A 16583-nucleotide genomic window follows, 5' to 3' on the forward strand; every position below is an offset into this window, starting at 1 on the left:
TTGCAAGTATACAATCCTACCGCGTAGTATATTATCGAGTATCGATCCACAGGGAATATGGTTAAAAGCTAGGTTTTGTACTTTGTCAATTAATTTCAGAAAATAAAAGAAAGTAAAGTGCAATAAAAGTAAATTGAGGGGGTTTGTTCTAACAATTCCTAAATTTTGGATTCAATACCTGAGAGAGAGGAATTTAAAACAATTAAAGTAAATAAAAGAAATAAAGATTGGTTTGCTTTCAAGTAAAGGAGATCTAGGGGTATTCGGTCTACAATTCCTTGCTAATTTTATCTATTCGGTATTTGTTTAAGTTCATGTATGATTTGATGAGGTTTCTAACCTAATATGTCATTAAGGGTTAGTTTCGTGAATTAATAACGTGTCTAAGTAATTCGGACTTCACGATTAGGTCCTTCACCCTAGCTACCTAGACCATAAGCTCTTGTTAGTCTCTCATCTCCTCAAATATTGGTACTTCACGATTAAGTCCATCATACCAATACTCGATTCGATTTGAGATGTCCTAATTAGGGTTTGGCTTCACGGTTAGCTCCTTCACCAAGTTCCTAACCTTAATTTTTGTAGTTCCGGCTTAGATTATAAATTGGTTAGATCCTAATCCAAACCTAGAGTATTTGCATTCATAATTTGGTACTATCCTATTGATCCTAGTGAATTTTGGTTCTTTTGAATTCAAAACGGGATAACTACAATTCAAGTACTAATTATGTAATTAACACAAATGATAAATCACATAAATTAACAATCAAATCCCATAAAAATAATCATAACAAAAACAAATATCCAAATAAAATAGAATTAAACAAGTTCATGCATTGACCTAGACCCCTAGAGAGAGATCTACTCCCTCCTGGAGAGATCCATTACAAAGTTTGGCAAAAATAAGAAGAAATGAAATAAAGAAATGATTACACCCTTTATTGGATCAAAACCCTCAATCTTGCCGACTTCTTGCTCGAATCTCCTTCTTCTCCCTCCTAGACAAGCTTTCCTTGGCTGCAGAATTTTACGCTAAGTGTGTATTTCCTTGAAAATAGAAATGCACCAAGGGGTGAGAGTGATAGATGAGAGTTGTGTTTTGAAATGAACCCCCTCTTTTATAGCCAAGGGCTATGCCCAATTAAGAGGCTAGGAAGTGGAGTTAGTGGGTGCTATATTTGGATTGTTTCTCATGTTGCCTTGTCAACGTTTGGCTGTCAAAACACATCCTTGGTGCGCCAGAAATAGAAACCGTGTTAAAAACGCGTATTTATGGCTGTCTGTGGGTCCAGGCGGATGCTCCGACTCCGAGTTTCCTTTTTTAGATTCTCAGGTTGTAAATCTTCTCGTTAGCTTTCCAAAAAGTGGTTATAAGCCCAAATCGGAGTTACGAGTCAAAAGTTATGGCTATTTTAAGTTCAGGCTCTAGTTATGCGTTCTGCTACAGTGCGGTCAGGCCACCCGCACTGGACTCGGTTTTTCGATTTCGGCCGCATCGAAATCCGTGCGTCCACACGGATTTTGATGAATAGCTTATTATACCTTTTTAAAATTGGCGCGCGTCCAGAAATCCATCTAAGTACTTAGTGCGACTGTATCGCAAACCGTGCATCCGCAGTGGACATTTTTCTTTGGTTTTTTTTATTTTTCTTTATTTTCTGCAAATTAAAACCAAACAAACTAATTAACTTGATTCTAGGTGTATTCTATTCACTTTATATTCAAAATACAAGATATTTGGTGTTATTTTGTGATAAAAATTAGATCGAATGTCTATATATAATTTAGGTTTATCATTAAACTACTTGAGGGACGCGCTCGGAGATTTTGTTTGAGGTACAATTATCAGGCTCCTTCCATTAATACCAAGGTCTTCATACAGCATACTATATCAAGTAGACCCTATTTCATTCCTATTAGAAAAATTAAAACTCACAACCAAAAATTGGGTAAGTAAAACGTGCCACAGACCAACCTTGCAACCTGCCTGTCGAAATTTTTAAATATACCATACTTTCAAAAAAAAAATAAACCAAACAACCACTATTTTTGAAAAATTCGATTTTTGACATGGCCGCATTTAGAGGATGCGGCCACCCTTTTTTTTTTTCCGTTTAGATTAAATTGCACGAAGAAGAAGGAAAAAAAAAAGTGATCGCATTTTGAGAATGCGGCCATGTCAAAATTCAAAATTTTGAGAGAAAATGATAGTTTGATTTATCTTTTTTGAGATAATGATATATTTAAAAATTTCGGACCTGCCTAACTTTGCTAAGCTATCAGCCAAATCGTTTTGGCATCTACTAACATGAATACAAACTCTGAAACTCACAAGACGAGAGCTATTTGTCAATGGTTCTGGCTAACTATGCAAGATTCTTTTCCTCGTCTCTCTCAGCACAGTATGTAAAACTAAGCTTGAAGCTAATTTTTCAAGAAAGACTTGCTGATATCTCTTGATATTAAATTTTTTAGCTGCATTTATGTCAGATTATATTATAAAAGAAAAATAAAATATTTTAGACCATCAAAAAATGAATTTTTTTTATAATAATAAATTAATTTGAATAGCCAATGATGATTATAAAACATCCAAAGACATTCATCTCATACACATAAAAGTGACATTTCAATCTCTCCATCATATATATAAAACACAATTAGATATTAAAACCGGACGGTCCAATTGTTGAAGAATATATAATTTATTTTAATTCAATTATCATAAAATAAATGTATGCTTACTCAATATTACATAACCACTTAATGCGTGCAAGTTAAAATAATGTAAATAATCAGTACAAAAACAAAGGAAAAGATAAGAAGTACAAATTATTAGAACTGGATAACAGAGATGTAATGTTTGTATGAGTTGTTCTTCAGGCATCTTCGTCATATAAAAAAAAAATTATAGAAGAAGGTAATTTTGTAAAATAAATTTTGCATTCAATAATATTTGGAAATAAATGAGAACCAGGCTTTGATCTAGTGGCAAAGATGATGCTTTCCGTGTGGGGATCGTAGGTTCAAAACTTGAAAGGAGCAATCATTTGTGAATATTAAATAGTTTGGGGCTTAACTTTCCAAACTTTACTTAAAAAAAATATTTAAAAACAAATTAGTTTTGAGAAAAAAATTTAGTGTGGCCGTAGAAGCTTTTGAAATAATCCTTCTCCATTAAAACACCATAATATCCAATATCTCCATAAAAATATCGCATTCTTTCTTTTATTCTCTTTCTATTATCTAACGCTATATTTAATTATTTTAAAAATTAAATTAACTAATTTATTCTTTAATTTTAAATAGAGGTGTATATGCTTCTAATGCCTCATTAAAGCTAACTCTTTTTTTTTTGGGCTGAACATAAAAAAAATCACATTCTTTAATTTTTAATATTCAACAATTATTGGATACAAATAAATTTCTTTTAGTATTGCTAAAGGAGTATATTGACGAACAATATATCAAATACAAAAAGATTCGTCTAAGAGTTATATTGTGGCTTAGATTTGTCAAACACATCCTTTTAAATGAGGAAAGAAAATCATGATACATGAATTATCCCATAAAAAAAACGAGGGAAGAGAAACAAATCAAATTGATAAATTATTATTTTTCATAAGATAATTTTTTTACTTTCTAATAAACAAGTTTATATCTTTACTATATCCCTCATACAGTCATACTTCTATTAAATGGAAAAAAATAGAAGGTAATAACCGACATATTAAAGGAGTTCACTGTTCAATTGCTTTACTGCGTAGCGGTTAGATTGATCAGATTTTATACAGATTCGTGTTAAGTTATTAAGATTCGCAATTTCGCATAGACAAAGCCTCGTGTGTCCGTCTTCTTTTAATTGGCGAAAACGTTCTTTACCGCCGACGCCCAAATCCCTCCTGCGCTGATCAATTACATCCCCCATCCAAGAGTCGGCAAAGAAGTTCAAATCCGGAAAATCAGTACGCCACTAACAAACTCGGTTTTAAGGTAAAGAGTCTCTTCCGATTCAAGCGTTCTTTCTCCCCCAAACCAAAACGCGGCTAGTGGCTGTCGATAGATTGATTTTCGATACCATGGCAGCAATGCAATAACGGGCTATTGCTTGCTAATGCTACGGTATAAGGTCCTAATAGAAGGGTCCTGCTCCCCGCTGGTCACCCCTCGCTCCGTCCATGTCCGGAACAATGGTTTTGTTTTGTTTTGCTTTTTTTTTTTTTTTTTTTTTTTTCTTTTTTTTTTTGGAAACGAAGGTAGCATTACGATACTCGTTATTTTTTAACGAAGTTAGATTTCAGCAATGCACTGTAGTCTCCCAACCAGACCCTTACTCCATAGGATACCAGGTTATTCCAGGTGTAGTATATTTCTTTTATGAAGTGGTACCACCAGTGGGAAGTGCCAAATGCTCAGCATTATACCCAGCAATCATAAGGCAATCCCCTTTTTAAACACAACCTACTGCTTGGTACCGGCACTGGTACATCTATTACAGTACCGACGAAAGGAACAACATATGCACAGTGAAAGTATCTGAGGATCAACACATACCTCACTCAAGCTTGACACTGACACCAGTTGTCAGTCAACACTGCCAGCACAAATTGCACAATGTGTTTTACTTTAAAGTTTTAGTCTTTTAATTGGGCTAAGATTATTTTTCTTGACTATATACACACATTGAAATGCATGTTTTCCTCTTAAAACAAAACAGTAGATAGTGCAACAACGTTGCATAAATCATAAACGCTAGCTTCTCCTCCAAAGACAAGGTCTCTGACAGGATAACTTGTAAGTTCAAAGATTCTTGTGGTTCATTTTGCATGTTTTTTAATTTAATGATCTTGTGTTTGACCGTAATTATAATAATACATAAGGCATGAACTAAATAACTTATCTCGAATTCCAGTTACATCAGCAGCTCTGTTGTTTAATACTCTTTTCTTTCTTTTTTCTAAGATATTTGCCTAAATAATTTAAGTAAGCAGATGGCTGTGTTGCTGGAGTTTTATTGCCACTTATGATATGGAGCTTGCAGTGTTCTATTCCTTTATAAAGATTTCTCGAAAAGCTGGCGATACTGATAAATATACCCCACATAACTATCAGTTTGAAAACAGCCCTTTTCTTTAACTTTTTTAAGAAATTGACACTCTTTCTTAGTAAAAATTTAGGTGTCATACTTGACTAACATTTATTCATATAAGGTTTTGACAAAACTGTTTTTTGTACGCATAACTAAATTATATTAAATGAAGGTCTGTTGGTGCAATTTTTCAAATTTCAAAGTGCCATCAAATGAAAATTCAAATTTGTGTATAGAAGATAAGATGTTTGTTGGAATGGTGGTTGATTAATGAATAGGTTTCAAAATTTCTTTTTTGTTAAAGGCTGACAATGCCTACCCCAATTTGTTTGGGACTAAAGGCTTGGTTGTTGGTTGTTGTTTTGTTGAGTTTATTTCTTGTTTGTTCTTTTGCAACTCGTGGATGGAGCTGGGCTCTTTCACAAATTCTATCTTTAATATAGTACTTCCTGCCTGTAATTTTTACAGTCCCATTTATAAAACTGAAGGATTTTGCATCTTTTGTAGGAGAGTCTTCCCTAAGCAGCATAGACATGGCTCAAAAGCCAGTCCAGGAGAACCGCAGTGCCAGCAGGACTGCCATATCAGCAGAGAGCAGAAGGCAACCCACTATACAAGAGAAAAAGGCTGCCTTAAGGGAGATATTAGATAATACGAAACCAACCGAAGCACCTCCTCTCACCAAGGACAAAATCAGCACATCAGATTCCTCAACAAATAAAATAGCAGGTACCAAGAGGTCAAACCCTAGCAGCCCAGCCAGTCCTTTGACCTACACGTATGTGAGGAGGAGGTTAGAAACTGAACAAGGGAAGACGAACAGTTCGTCTGTCATCAAGGAGGAGGCAACTAAGGAGCAAAATGTACGAAGTTCCCAAGAGCCACAAAATTTGCACAACTCGCAAAATGTGCAAATTTTGAAAGATTCACAAAATTTGCAAAATGTATATAAGGGGGAGATTAGTGAAGATGCAAAATTACAACATGGATCCAAGTTAGATGTGAGCGAGGCTACTAAGCTGCAAAATCGGTCCCCCGGAGAGGTGAATGAGGCTGTCAAACCGCAAAATGGGGCAGTGAGCGAGGCTACTAAACAGCAAAATGGATCCAAGGAAGAGACCAGTGAGGCTACTAAACCACAGATTGGAACCAAGGGTGAGGCAAGGGAAGCTACTAAACCACAAAATGGAACTAAGGGAGAGGTAACTCAGGCGAGTGAGGCTACTAAATCAGTTTCTTCATCTCTGACGGCTAGTCAGGATTGGAAAGAGAGGTTTATTCGATTGCAAGCTTACTTGAAGAATTGTGACCAGTCAAACCAGGAGGATTATATAAGGAGTAAGTAAAACTCATTTTTTTATTTTTGTATCTTTGGAATTTTTTTTTAACAAAAAGGGCTCCTCTGATAAATATTGTTTGCTCCCCTTCAAGTATACATGCAAATAATCAAAATGCCCTTGTAACATTTTTCTTTGTAGACACAGGGTTTGAATGGATAGACTAAGAATAAGTTGATGAGGAATGTCAAGTAATTAACTTCTTGATTTTGCATTGGATTCTTTGCATGCAAGTTGAGTATTGTCATTTTTGTATGTTTCAGTGCTGAGGTCATTATCAGCAGGTGGCAGAAGTAAGCATGCTGTCGACTTGGAGAAGAGGGCAATACATCTCTTACTGGAAGAAGGTAATTGTTGAACTGTTATTTTTTGTTTTATGCCTCCTCTTGTCTTCCCTCTTTTTATTTTTGGAAACCTTTTCTTTCTTCCAAGTTCATGACTGTGTCTGGGGATATTTAAACCTTTTTCTCAGTGTTGCCCCAGTTATGTTTGGTTTTGTGATGACCAAAAATTAAGCGTGATCAAAAGTATCTTCTGCATTGTTCATGGACCACCAACCTAAGTTGTGAAAATAAATAAACAAAAGAAAGAAACAGATTAAGCTACAGCAGCTCAGTAAACTGTTGTTTTATGGTAACATATTTATTAAAGAAAACGCCACTCTTGCTAAGTAACTCCAAGTAAATAGCAGACAGCAGATCTGAATGTTCAGAATCAGACGTCTTATAACCAGCTTGGATGCATAGAACATTAGTTCAAGAAGAAATTATTTTGTGGGGTGCTATGTGTGGCTAGGTCTTTTTTCTTAGAATTGATCACTGTGTCTTTATATAGAAAAAAAAATGAAATCTACCGTGTGGTATAGCACCTAAACCTTGTTTTTGCCTGGTACCAAAATGTTGATTTCTTGGCTCTTGGTCTAATTTTCTTTAAACTCATTTATTCTTTTCCATGGATAGGGAAAGAGTTGCATCGAATGAAAGTATTGAATGTTCTAGGCAAAGGGGCTCCATCTGATCCCTCTCTATATCCTTCCCAGCTATCTTCACCTCCAGCACGGCCACAACTACAGAGGTGAAGATGGACCCAACATGTAAGGTGTGACTGCGCCTTTAGTTTGACTGCCCCTATATTATCTTGTTGAATCCAATTATGCCAGAGGTTAAGCCTTTTAGTTATGGTGTACAATCGTCATGTAGAATTTCTGTATCTTTATTAGGTTAATTAGTTTATTTTGTAGTTGATCTAAATTTCTAACCATCGACTTTAGTGATGCTTTCTTTTTTGCTCTTCACGATTTAATATCTAGCGCATGCATTTTAAATACGAACTGTACTGGTGTTTGGGGTCATCTTCAAGCTTACTTATCAACAAAACACAAGGTGTTCACATGATCACATCCATCTGAAGATCATTTAGTTGTAGTTTTAACAGTTATGGTAAAGTTCTTTAGGTCTGGTGACTCTGGTCAGTATGTTTTGTGTACCTCAAGCCAACTTAAGTCAGATCTGTTAATTCTATTTCTGAATTAGTTGGTTTTAGATGCTCAAAGTGGTGGTTATGAATGACTAGGGGGGATCTTTCATCATTTGCATTCTATGATATCTCTTAACAGGTAGGCTAGAGTTTTGTGGTATTCCTTTTGAAAAAATATGGTTGACCAACTGTCAAGCCTTCATGGGATCATGATGTAAATAATATCACTGTTAACGTTTGATGTGATCATGATGTTATATGTCAACTCACCGCATATGTTGAGTAAGCCATGAAAGTAAGAAAATGTGAACTTGTACCATGTTCATGTCTGCTTAGTAGGGACAGGGACTTGAACAGGAGGAAACTGATTTATAAAGCTCATTTCATATGTATGTATGAGCAAGCCTATATTTTCTTAGCAAATGATCACTGTATTCTTTGATCTCTTTCTGATTTATGGATTGACTGCTATATGTTGGTTTTTGTTATTTTCTATTGCTACTACTTTGATTTGTGGTAGGGAAATTGTTATTTTAAAGAAGAATCAGTGGAGTGCTTTGTGCCGAATTTTTTATTAATAGAAAATAAATAAATAAAATATCGAAATACAGCATAGTTTTTTAATCTTGTCAAAAACTGAGTAGAACGGGCTGTGTAAACCCGTCCCATCGGACGGGTCTAATTATCCCATTTGGGTTATATCCTTAATTAACCGCAGTTAATCGGTTAAAACGGCTTTGCGGTTAAAAAAAAAAAAGAAAAATACCTGGACGGGTTGTGTAATCCCGTCCCAACGCAAAAAAAAAAAAGCAAAGGCCGGACGGGAAAATAAAACCGTCCGGATTTATATACATATAATATTATTATATTATATAATATAATATAATATTATTATTATATTATATAATATAATATAATATTATTATTATATTATATTATATTATATTATATTATATTATTATATTAATATACTTATAATATTATTATATTAATATATTAAAATTTTAAACGTTCGAATTAATTTAGTATAAAGTCAAGCGGTAAAAAAACGTTCAAAAAATAAATGCACTAAAATTAATTTATTAATCTTTTAATTTTGACCGATTGACTTTATACTAAATTAATTCAAATGTTTAAAATTTTCACATGTAGATGCATCACTCGTAAGGTAGGCGGGTTTCAACGGTTCGAATTCGTCATTTGAAACCAATTTGATAGATTTTGGAGTTAAGTTCACCAAACACTTTGGCGAGCTTAAGAACACCCTAGTTCTACTCTTATATGAGTTATTATATTATATTATATTATATTATATTATATTATATTATATACATATATATTTTTAATTATATTATTATATTATATTATATTATACTAGAGCAAATCTAGGGTGTGATGTGCTCACCAAGAAGGTTTGGTGAGCACAACTCCAAAAGTATATCATATTGACTTCAAACATCGAATCCAAACTGTTGAAATCCATATATTTCATGAGTGATACATGCACATGCAAAATTTTGAAAGTTTCGAGTTTCTTTGCTACAAGGTCAAGCGGTCAAAGAAAAGAACTTTTTATAAGTTAATTTATAAGTTGTTTTATATATTCAATTTTTATAATTTTTTTGACCATTTGACCTTGTAGCAAATAAACTCAAAATATTCAAAATTTTGTATGTACATGCATCACTCATGAACTCCATGGATTCCAACGGTACGGATTCGACGTTTGAACTCGATTCGATATACTTTTGAAGTTGTGCTCACTAAACCCTTTTGATGAGCATATCACACCCTAGCTTTGCTCATTATACTATAATTTTATATATATTATATTATATTATATTATCATTTTATATATATTATATTATTTTTGTTTTTTATATTATATTATTATGTTATATTATGAGTAGAACCAGGGTGTTCTTAAGCTCACCAAAGTGTTTGGTGAGCTTAACTCCAAAATCTATCAAATCAGTTTCAAATGACGAATTCGAACCGTTGAAACCTGCATACCTTACAAGTGATGCATCTACATGTGAAAATTTTAAACGTTCGAATTAATTTAGTATAAAGTCAAGCGGTCAAAATTAAAAAGTTAATAAATTAATTTTAGTGCATTTATTTTTTGAACGTTTTTTTACCGCTTGACTTTATACTAAATTAATTCGAACGTTTAAAATTTTAATATATTAATATAATAATATTATAAGTATATTAATATACTAATATAGTATTAAAAACAAAAAATAATATAATATAATAATAATATTATATGTATATAAATCCGGACGGGTTTTATTTTCCCGTCTGGCCTTATTTTTTTTTTTTAACCGCGAAGTCATTTTAACCGATTAATTGCGGTTAATTAAGGATATAACCCGGACGGGATAATTAGACCCGTCTGGTGGGACGGGTTTACACAACCCGTTCTACTCAGTTTTCGACAGAATCCAAATGTTATGCTGTATTTCAATATTTTATTTATTTATTTTCTATTAATAAAAAACTCGGGTGCTTTGTGTAATGAAGAATCAGTTTATGAAAACCAATTCGAGGGAGGTGGTTAAAAAATTGCAGAGATGTATCGACTAATTTATAATATGTTATAATTCATACATTGATTTTGATCGAAGCGTCAATCTTCATTTAATTTTTGAACAATAAATGTTTGGTCATCAATTTAATCTTCATTTAAAAATTCTTTACGAGCAAAATAAAAGTTTTCAGAGAACAAAAAAAATTCTAAAAAATTTCGACTTGCTCACCTTCTTTTTATCAGCTCGGTCCATAAGAACCTCAGCAACCTGCTGTGCATCAACATACACTATTCAGTTTGAAATATCTAAACATTAATCACTATCATTCTACTGTAAAATCCCCATGCTTCCTTTCTTTTATGCGAATATTTGAGAAGTTCTTGAATTTTGATGAGAAAATAAATAAATTATGACGAATTAACTCTTTTATTTACTGATGAAACATAATGAAAGCGAACAGAGAGAAATCTAAAAGTAGCCTTCTTCGGGCCAGTTCATCCTCGACCGTTTTTGGAGTTCAGTAAGGACCCGACTCCGACTAGGACTCGCTCGAGCTCAACTCCGACTCGTTTGCAATTACGTATTTCCCCTCAAAAACTTTAAAATTACGTATTTCTCCCCTCTAAACTTAAAAAAATCACAAATTTGCTCATGTTATTGTTTTTTTATAATAAAACTAATTTTAAATTTATAAAACACCCTTTTCATCCTTTATCCCATGTTATATATTTCCTGCAAAAATATTATATGTAATGGAATTCTAGTAAAAAAGAATTATAAATGTATTTCCTACAAACAAATTACACGTATTTCCAGTAAAATAATTATCTATAATGTATTTCCAAGTTTTTATTGAACAATATTACAAGTTAATTTTAATAATACGAGCAGTTTAGCAAAAGCTTGTGCTTTCAAGATATCCTCTGCATCATTTTCTAATAATCGCAAAAATTGTCTACAGATGTATAATATTCTTATTTTTATTTTAGATTAAATATTAGACTAAATTTATTAGTAAAATGTGAATTACCATGTTCATATTTTGACAATCAGTCTACTGCATTAAATAAGAGGATGACGATACCTTAGTTATTCCAATTCAATGTATCTAAAATTAACATGCTGTGATACATCTTCAAATAATATTAAAATCACATGAAATTTGATTGTTGGACTATCAATATGTCACAAATAACATATCTATAAATTTATTTTCAATTGCAATTGTGTTTAATTTTAAGAAAATTATTGTCAAGTTCATTAAAATTATTATTGTCAAAATAATATCGAGAATATCAAAAGAGCAATAATCGTGTGATCCCTCTCAATAAAATGGAGAAATATTAAATAAAGCATCTTAAAAAAGTACCAGCTAAAGATTCAAAATTGCAAAATTTAAAACTCTAAAACATGTAAACAGGTCAAAAGTAACTGCAAGCTCATAAAAGGAGCAACCAGTGTCGCAAGTACTGTAAATTTTTTTCTGCCAATCTTACGAGATACCTAGCTACTGAATTTAAGCAAGGTACCAGATACCTCATGGCATTTCCTATGCTATTGTTTCAAAATATCCTACTCAAAAACTCGAAAAAGCAACAGTGCGTAAGATCTCAGTCGAAAGATGGTGATAAATGTTTGCAATAATCACGGTGAATCAGCAATTGGACACAGTTTGCATCACAGAGAACGCACTATTGATTGAGCGAAAACAAATTTCACGAAGACTGAAAAATAACAAATAAATAAAGAGGAAAAAGGTGGAGTCAGATAGAAATAAGTCAATCACCATGGATCCGCCATCTTTCGATGCAGATCCTAAGACTGGGGCGACAATCAAATATCATCATTTTCCACAAAACAATCTCTTTTCATTCATCAGATCAATAATGAAAACAAAAATTTTGCGAGTGAAAAGAAACTAGGGTTTTACCAACATTTACCGAGAAGAAATTGTAGGCTCAGAGTCGCCGACGAGCGATAGAACGACGAAATAGAAATAGAGTTTATATAAAGAGAAGAAACTAAGGTTTGGCGGCTGAGCGGTTCTGTTCTCTAGAAAGGTATTGATCCTCTCGGACCGCTGCAAACATGGACTGGGCTCTATTGGCCCAAAATGTAAATTCTATTTAAAACCTATACTGTATGTATATTCTCAGTTACTGTCCGAAAATATATCAATTGCAATGAAGGTTTGACTAATTTTTTTTTTTTTTTCTTTTTGGGCTGTGTTACTTTGGTTCACATCATTTTTCCAACTACTATCAGTTCAGGTCAAATGTGATTGCAAATCACCTCTCGTTGAATTAGTTCAAAATTCTGGACAGAACATAATTAATTAAGTGAATCAATAAGACAATAAGGCAAAAAGAAAAAGAAAAATATATAATCAAATATATAACGGTGCCAACAATGGAATAATAATATGAACAATGAAACATTGGAGTTCCTAAAATAAAATTTAAGTATATTTCAAAATTCACATCATAACAGTACCAAATTGAGTTCCAACTTTACATGAACTTGTCAAAATCTTCAAGCAAGGTGATAATTTAACCATCCAACCATCACATTACCAAATCAGCTAGTAAATGCGCCCGTAACATTTGAAGTGCAAAACTATCGATATCGCTCCGATCATCCATGTGAACCTTCCAGGAATTGACAATGAAGCGGATGATGTCCTGAACACAACTCAATTAAAATTGTTTTGGTTCTTCAAATAATTTTAACAGGAACAAATATTACATGTGTCCCTCTTCAAAACCACAAAATTTATGTAAACTATTGACATGAATTTTATTATTTTAACAGGAACTAATTCGTTCTTTGAGAACTTATGCTTGTTGTATTAGAGGGAGCAGACATTAAATTTTGTGGTTTTCAAGAGGCACATGAATTTCATCATGTCCAACCCAATTGAAAATATAATTGTCAAGTACACTTACTCTGAGGCCAAATACTTGCAGGAGCCATAACCTGTATAAGAATAATTAAGAAAAAGATTAGCAGAGAATAATATGGAACCAATGTGATTATGTAATAAAAGGAACCAATACTAGGTGTGTACATCAATAAATAATAATGTCCTCATTGTACTGTCTCATTATTGTTACAGTCTTACAGATATTAATGTTTCAGGCTATCTTGAAACATAAAATGTTTCTCTACTGAGAGACATAGGTTAAATTCTTAGTGTATTGGTACGAGCCCTTGTCTCTCTACAAAGAAATGCAAGTTCAATTCTCGAGAATAGCATCTAAAATATGTTGGAGGGTACCTGAGCATTTTAAAAAAAAAAGGTTTCAAGCTATCTTCACCTTTGTTTTTGTTTCCAGTGAACTCAATCACATGGTTGATTCTCTTATATCTTTCAAAAGTTTTATGCATGTAAATCGTTAAAAAAAAAAAAAAAAAAATTACTTGGATCTCTCTTTGTAAGTGTTGCAGTTCCTCCAAAATTGCATGCGATATCTGAATTACCATTTTGCTGGTAATAGCTATTGAAAGCATATGATGCATGTGAAAGAAGCGTGTTAGGCTGGTAACATGGCCCGTCATTTTGAAGTGCAGAACAATCGGCCGCACCTAGACCGCATGCCCAATCCAGAGCAATTTGGAGATCAGATTGGGTAGCACTAGGGTGAGCCACACACCATGTGGCACCGTCTATGAATGTTGTGTTTCCTTCAGGCGGTGAGAATGTTGGTATTGGGGTCGTCGACTCATCTTTTTGTTGCAATGCAGCAGCGGTGCCTAGAGAATGAGATGCAAATAGAATTCGATAGAACTTAGAAATAATTGTGGTGCACGACCAGTTTGTACTGGTACCAAGTCTGTAGTAAAATTGTACGAATATTGAAATTCTCTTACAAATACCAGTACTGGAATTTGATAAATTGAATTTATACATGTTACCTGCCTTTTGGGATTCGGTAGAAGTGAAATGATTATAGAAATTGTTAATTCTTTAGTTTAAATAAATGCACATCAAAAGCATGTAAACTCCTCTGTTAAGAGACTAAACTTGTCCTGCATGGCTTAACTGATAGATGGTAATATCATTAATTAAAAAATGGAAAAGAAGGAAAATAGAAGCAAAAACCGAAAAACGACCCTAGTCAGAATACGGCTAGTTAAGATTTCATTTAGCAAATGTTCAGATTAGAAAACTAAGTTAGAATATGAAATGTTGCCGACATGCTGAGAGAGAGAGAGAATGGAAAAGAGTACCTAAGCAGAGCTCTAGGATCAGAATGCCATGAATAGTTGTGATCAAAGCTATACACTTCATCTCTTTCTCCATCTCTATCTCTATCAGTCTTTCTCTACCACTGAGGTGGAGTGCTTTACAAGTAGGAGAAAAGAAAGGGATCTTAATTAGCATGTAAGTAACAGCTGTTGAAAAAAGGGAGAAGAATTTACTTTTGTAGAACTACCAAAGTTATGTACAAAAAGAAGAATGTAATTGATTGTTGTATATATTTGGAATTGGATTTTATATTCAACCTTTTGTTTTTCTTAAAGCCGTCTTGAACTTGCTTGTACAGATTGCACAATTATAGACTTCCACAAATGTCAACAGAATTGTTACTGAAACAATGTTTCTTCATTAAAGATTTACTTTCAAGTACAAAATTAACAGTAGCATTATTTTCTGGTGAAAATTAATAACGGTGCTTAACAATTCACATTAAAAGTTGTTAGCGTTTCATAAACCATTTATTTAGATTTTGTTTCATTTCAGGCCCAACAAAGGAATTTTGGAAACTTCAAATCATTGTATATAAATGAAATCCGTATCGTCTTCGATACCTTACAGGATGATGTGGTAAATGGCGTGATTCGAACCGTTAGATTATGTGTACATACGATTTGTACGAAATAAATATATTTAATATTGACAAGGAGTAATTTGAATTTTTTATATTAAAACGAGGAATCTAATTAAAAAATAACACCACACAGGTGCATCAGTTGGTCGTACTACGGTCTGTTGTCCGTTCACAAAAACCTATATCTATATATGTTGATATGAACTGTAATATCTGTAACAATGAAACTCCCAGTCTTTAGGTCTGTTGGTCTTCAGATTTGTAGGGACCGAGTCTAAATTTATGAGGTACAGTCGTACAGATATATATCCCGTATAAAATACAGTCACTGACAGACAATTAGTTCTAAGGGATCGACTAAAATATTAATAATCTGGCTTAGATAACTACCGAAACCTCATCTCTAAAATGACTCCTTGATTGTTCGATTTTAAAATGTACATTTATAACAATGAACATAATTATCTAAAAAATATAGACCGAAATGTATACTTTCATAATTAAGTTCAAAATAACTACGTAGAGCTGTCCATGTATAAGATTTATTGTCCGGATTTTTTCAAAACATGCCAATCTAGTTTCATTCAATCAAAGTAAACACTTTCCTAGTCCATGCGGTCACTAGAAGCAGAGCCGGACTTTCAAACTATGAGTGTTAAATGTGAATAGAAGGTAAATCATATAAAATTTTAATGTTGAGAATGAGAACAAAAAAGAGTCAATTGACCTCGTGCGTGTGATTAACCGAAGAGTTATATTGTGAAATCGAGAAAAGAGAGGTAGCACAATTGGCTAGAAAAAAGTCTTAGAGGAGTTGTATCCAAAGGTCGAGAGTTCGATTCTCCCTCACAATTTTGCAGCTTTTGCGAAGGTTTTTTTAAGAAAAAGAGAGTTATATTGTGAAATCAATTTATTTTTTATTTATCTGTATCCATTTGTTATTCATTTAACTTAATTACATGATTTCACATTAATTTTATTTTTCTGTCTTTCCTTAATTCCATCCAATGCTATTTCCGTTCGATAATTATTACTGATAAGACTTAAAATTTTGTGAATCTAATACAGCATTTTTTTTTTTTTCCAAATACTTCTCTTTTCTGAATAGATTGATAAGACTTTATTGAAGTCCTACAAACGCATCTGCTGTTATAATAATAATTATTGTTTGATGGTAAAATTATATGAGTGTTCAATTGGCGCGTTAATCAAATACCAGTACATGCAGGGTTGCCTATGATTTTTTGTTTTTTTTTATGTGACAAACCATATTTGAGAACAGAGTAGGGCCGATGGGTTTCAGAACCATCCA

The 16583-nt window shown here is 33.0% G+C and overlaps 2 protein-coding genes and 3 non-coding genes across 7 annotated transcripts; 1 reads left to right on the forward strand and 4 right to left on the reverse strand.

Annotated features, from left to right (window-relative positions):
- Positions 1–3839: 3839 nt before the first annotated feature.
- On the forward strand, positions 3840–7720 carry LOC144558420 (uncharacterized). 3 transcript variants are annotated; one of them, XM_078307271.1, is made up of 5 exons: positions 3866–3993; positions 4718–4794; positions 5597–6427; positions 6690–6773; positions 7386–7720. In XM_078307271.1, exons 3-5 carry the CDS (start codon positions 5623–5625, stop codon positions 7502–7504), a joined length of 1008 nt encoding a protein of 335 aa, XP_078163397.1. In that variant the 5' UTR covers positions 3866–3993; positions 4718–4794; positions 5597–5622; the 3' UTR covers positions 7505–7720. The 3 variants fall into 3 exon arrangements, with proteins under 3 accessions (XP_078163396.1, XP_078163397.1, XP_078163395.1); XM_078307270.1 differs by lacking the exon at positions 4718–4794 and having other exon boundaries at positions 3840–3993; XM_078307269.1 differs by lacking the exons at positions 3866–3993; positions 4718–4794 and adding an exon at positions 4001–4193.
- A 4127-nt stretch (positions 7721–11847) lies between these two features.
- Positions 11848–11987, reverse strand: LOC144558884 (small nucleolar RNA F1/F2/snoR5a). Its single transcript, XR_013513041.1, has one exon. It is a non-coding gene; the product is annotated as a small nucleolar RNA F1/F2/snoR5a (small nucleolar RNA).
- A 53-nt stretch (positions 11988–12040) lies between these two features.
- LOC144558874 (small nucleolar RNA Z196/R39/R59 family) lies at positions 12041–12128 on the reverse strand. Its single transcript, XR_013513031.1, has one exon. It is a non-coding gene; the product is annotated as a small nucleolar RNA Z196/R39/R59 family (small nucleolar RNA).
- Positions 12129–12199: 71 nt separating this feature from the next.
- LOC144558891 (small nucleolar RNA U31b) lies at positions 12200–12290 on the reverse strand. Its single transcript, XR_013513047.1, has one exon. It is a non-coding gene; the product is annotated as a small nucleolar RNA U31b (small nucleolar RNA).
- Positions 12291–12829: 539 nt separating this feature from the next.
- On the reverse strand, positions 12830–14745 carry LOC144558515 (major pollen allergen Ole e 10-like). The gene is made up of 4 exons (XM_078307356.1): positions 14670–14745; positions 13860–14192; positions 13385–13415; positions 12830–13120 (listed from the first exon to the last, which is right to left on the reverse strand). The coding sequence occupies exons 1-4, from the start codon at positions 14740–14742 to the stop codon at positions 13021–13023; spliced, it is 537 nt and encodes a 178-aa protein (XP_078163482.1). The 5' UTR covers positions 14743–14745; the 3' UTR covers positions 12830–13020.
- Positions 14746–16583: the final 1838 nt, after the last annotated feature.

Source organism: Carex rostrata, chromosome 8, assembly GCF_964058835.1.
Source record: "Carex rostrata chromosome 8, lpCarRost1.2, whole genome shotgun sequence".
NCBI lineage: Eukaryota > Viridiplantae > Streptophyta > Magnoliopsida > Poales > Cyperaceae > Carex > Carex rostrata.

Coding starts and splice junctions, on each gene's coding strand:
- LOC144558420 (XM_078307269.1), top strand. CDS start 4,115: ATGCTACGGTATAAGGTCCTAATAGAAGGGTCCTGCTCCCCGCTGGTC. Junction 6,428..6,689: donor CCAGGAGGATTATATAAGGA/GTAAGTAAAACT, acceptor TGTATGTTTCAG/TGCTGAGGTCATTATCAGCA. Junction 6,774..7,385: donor ACATCTCTTACTGGAAGAAG/GTAATTGTTGAA, acceptor TTCCATGGATAG/GGAAAGAGTTGCATCGAATG.
- LOC144558515 (XM_078307356.1), bottom strand. CDS start 14,742: ATGGAGAAAGAGATGAAGTGTATAGCTTTGATCACAACTATTCATGGC. Junction 14,193..14,669: donor GATCCTAGAGCTCTGCTTAG/GTACTCTTTTCC, acceptor CTCATTCTCTAG/GCACCGCTGCTGCATTGCAA. Junction 13,121..13,384: donor TGCAAGTATTTGGCCTCAGA/GTAAGTGTACTT, acceptor AGTTGTGTTCAG/GACATCATCCGCTTCATTGT.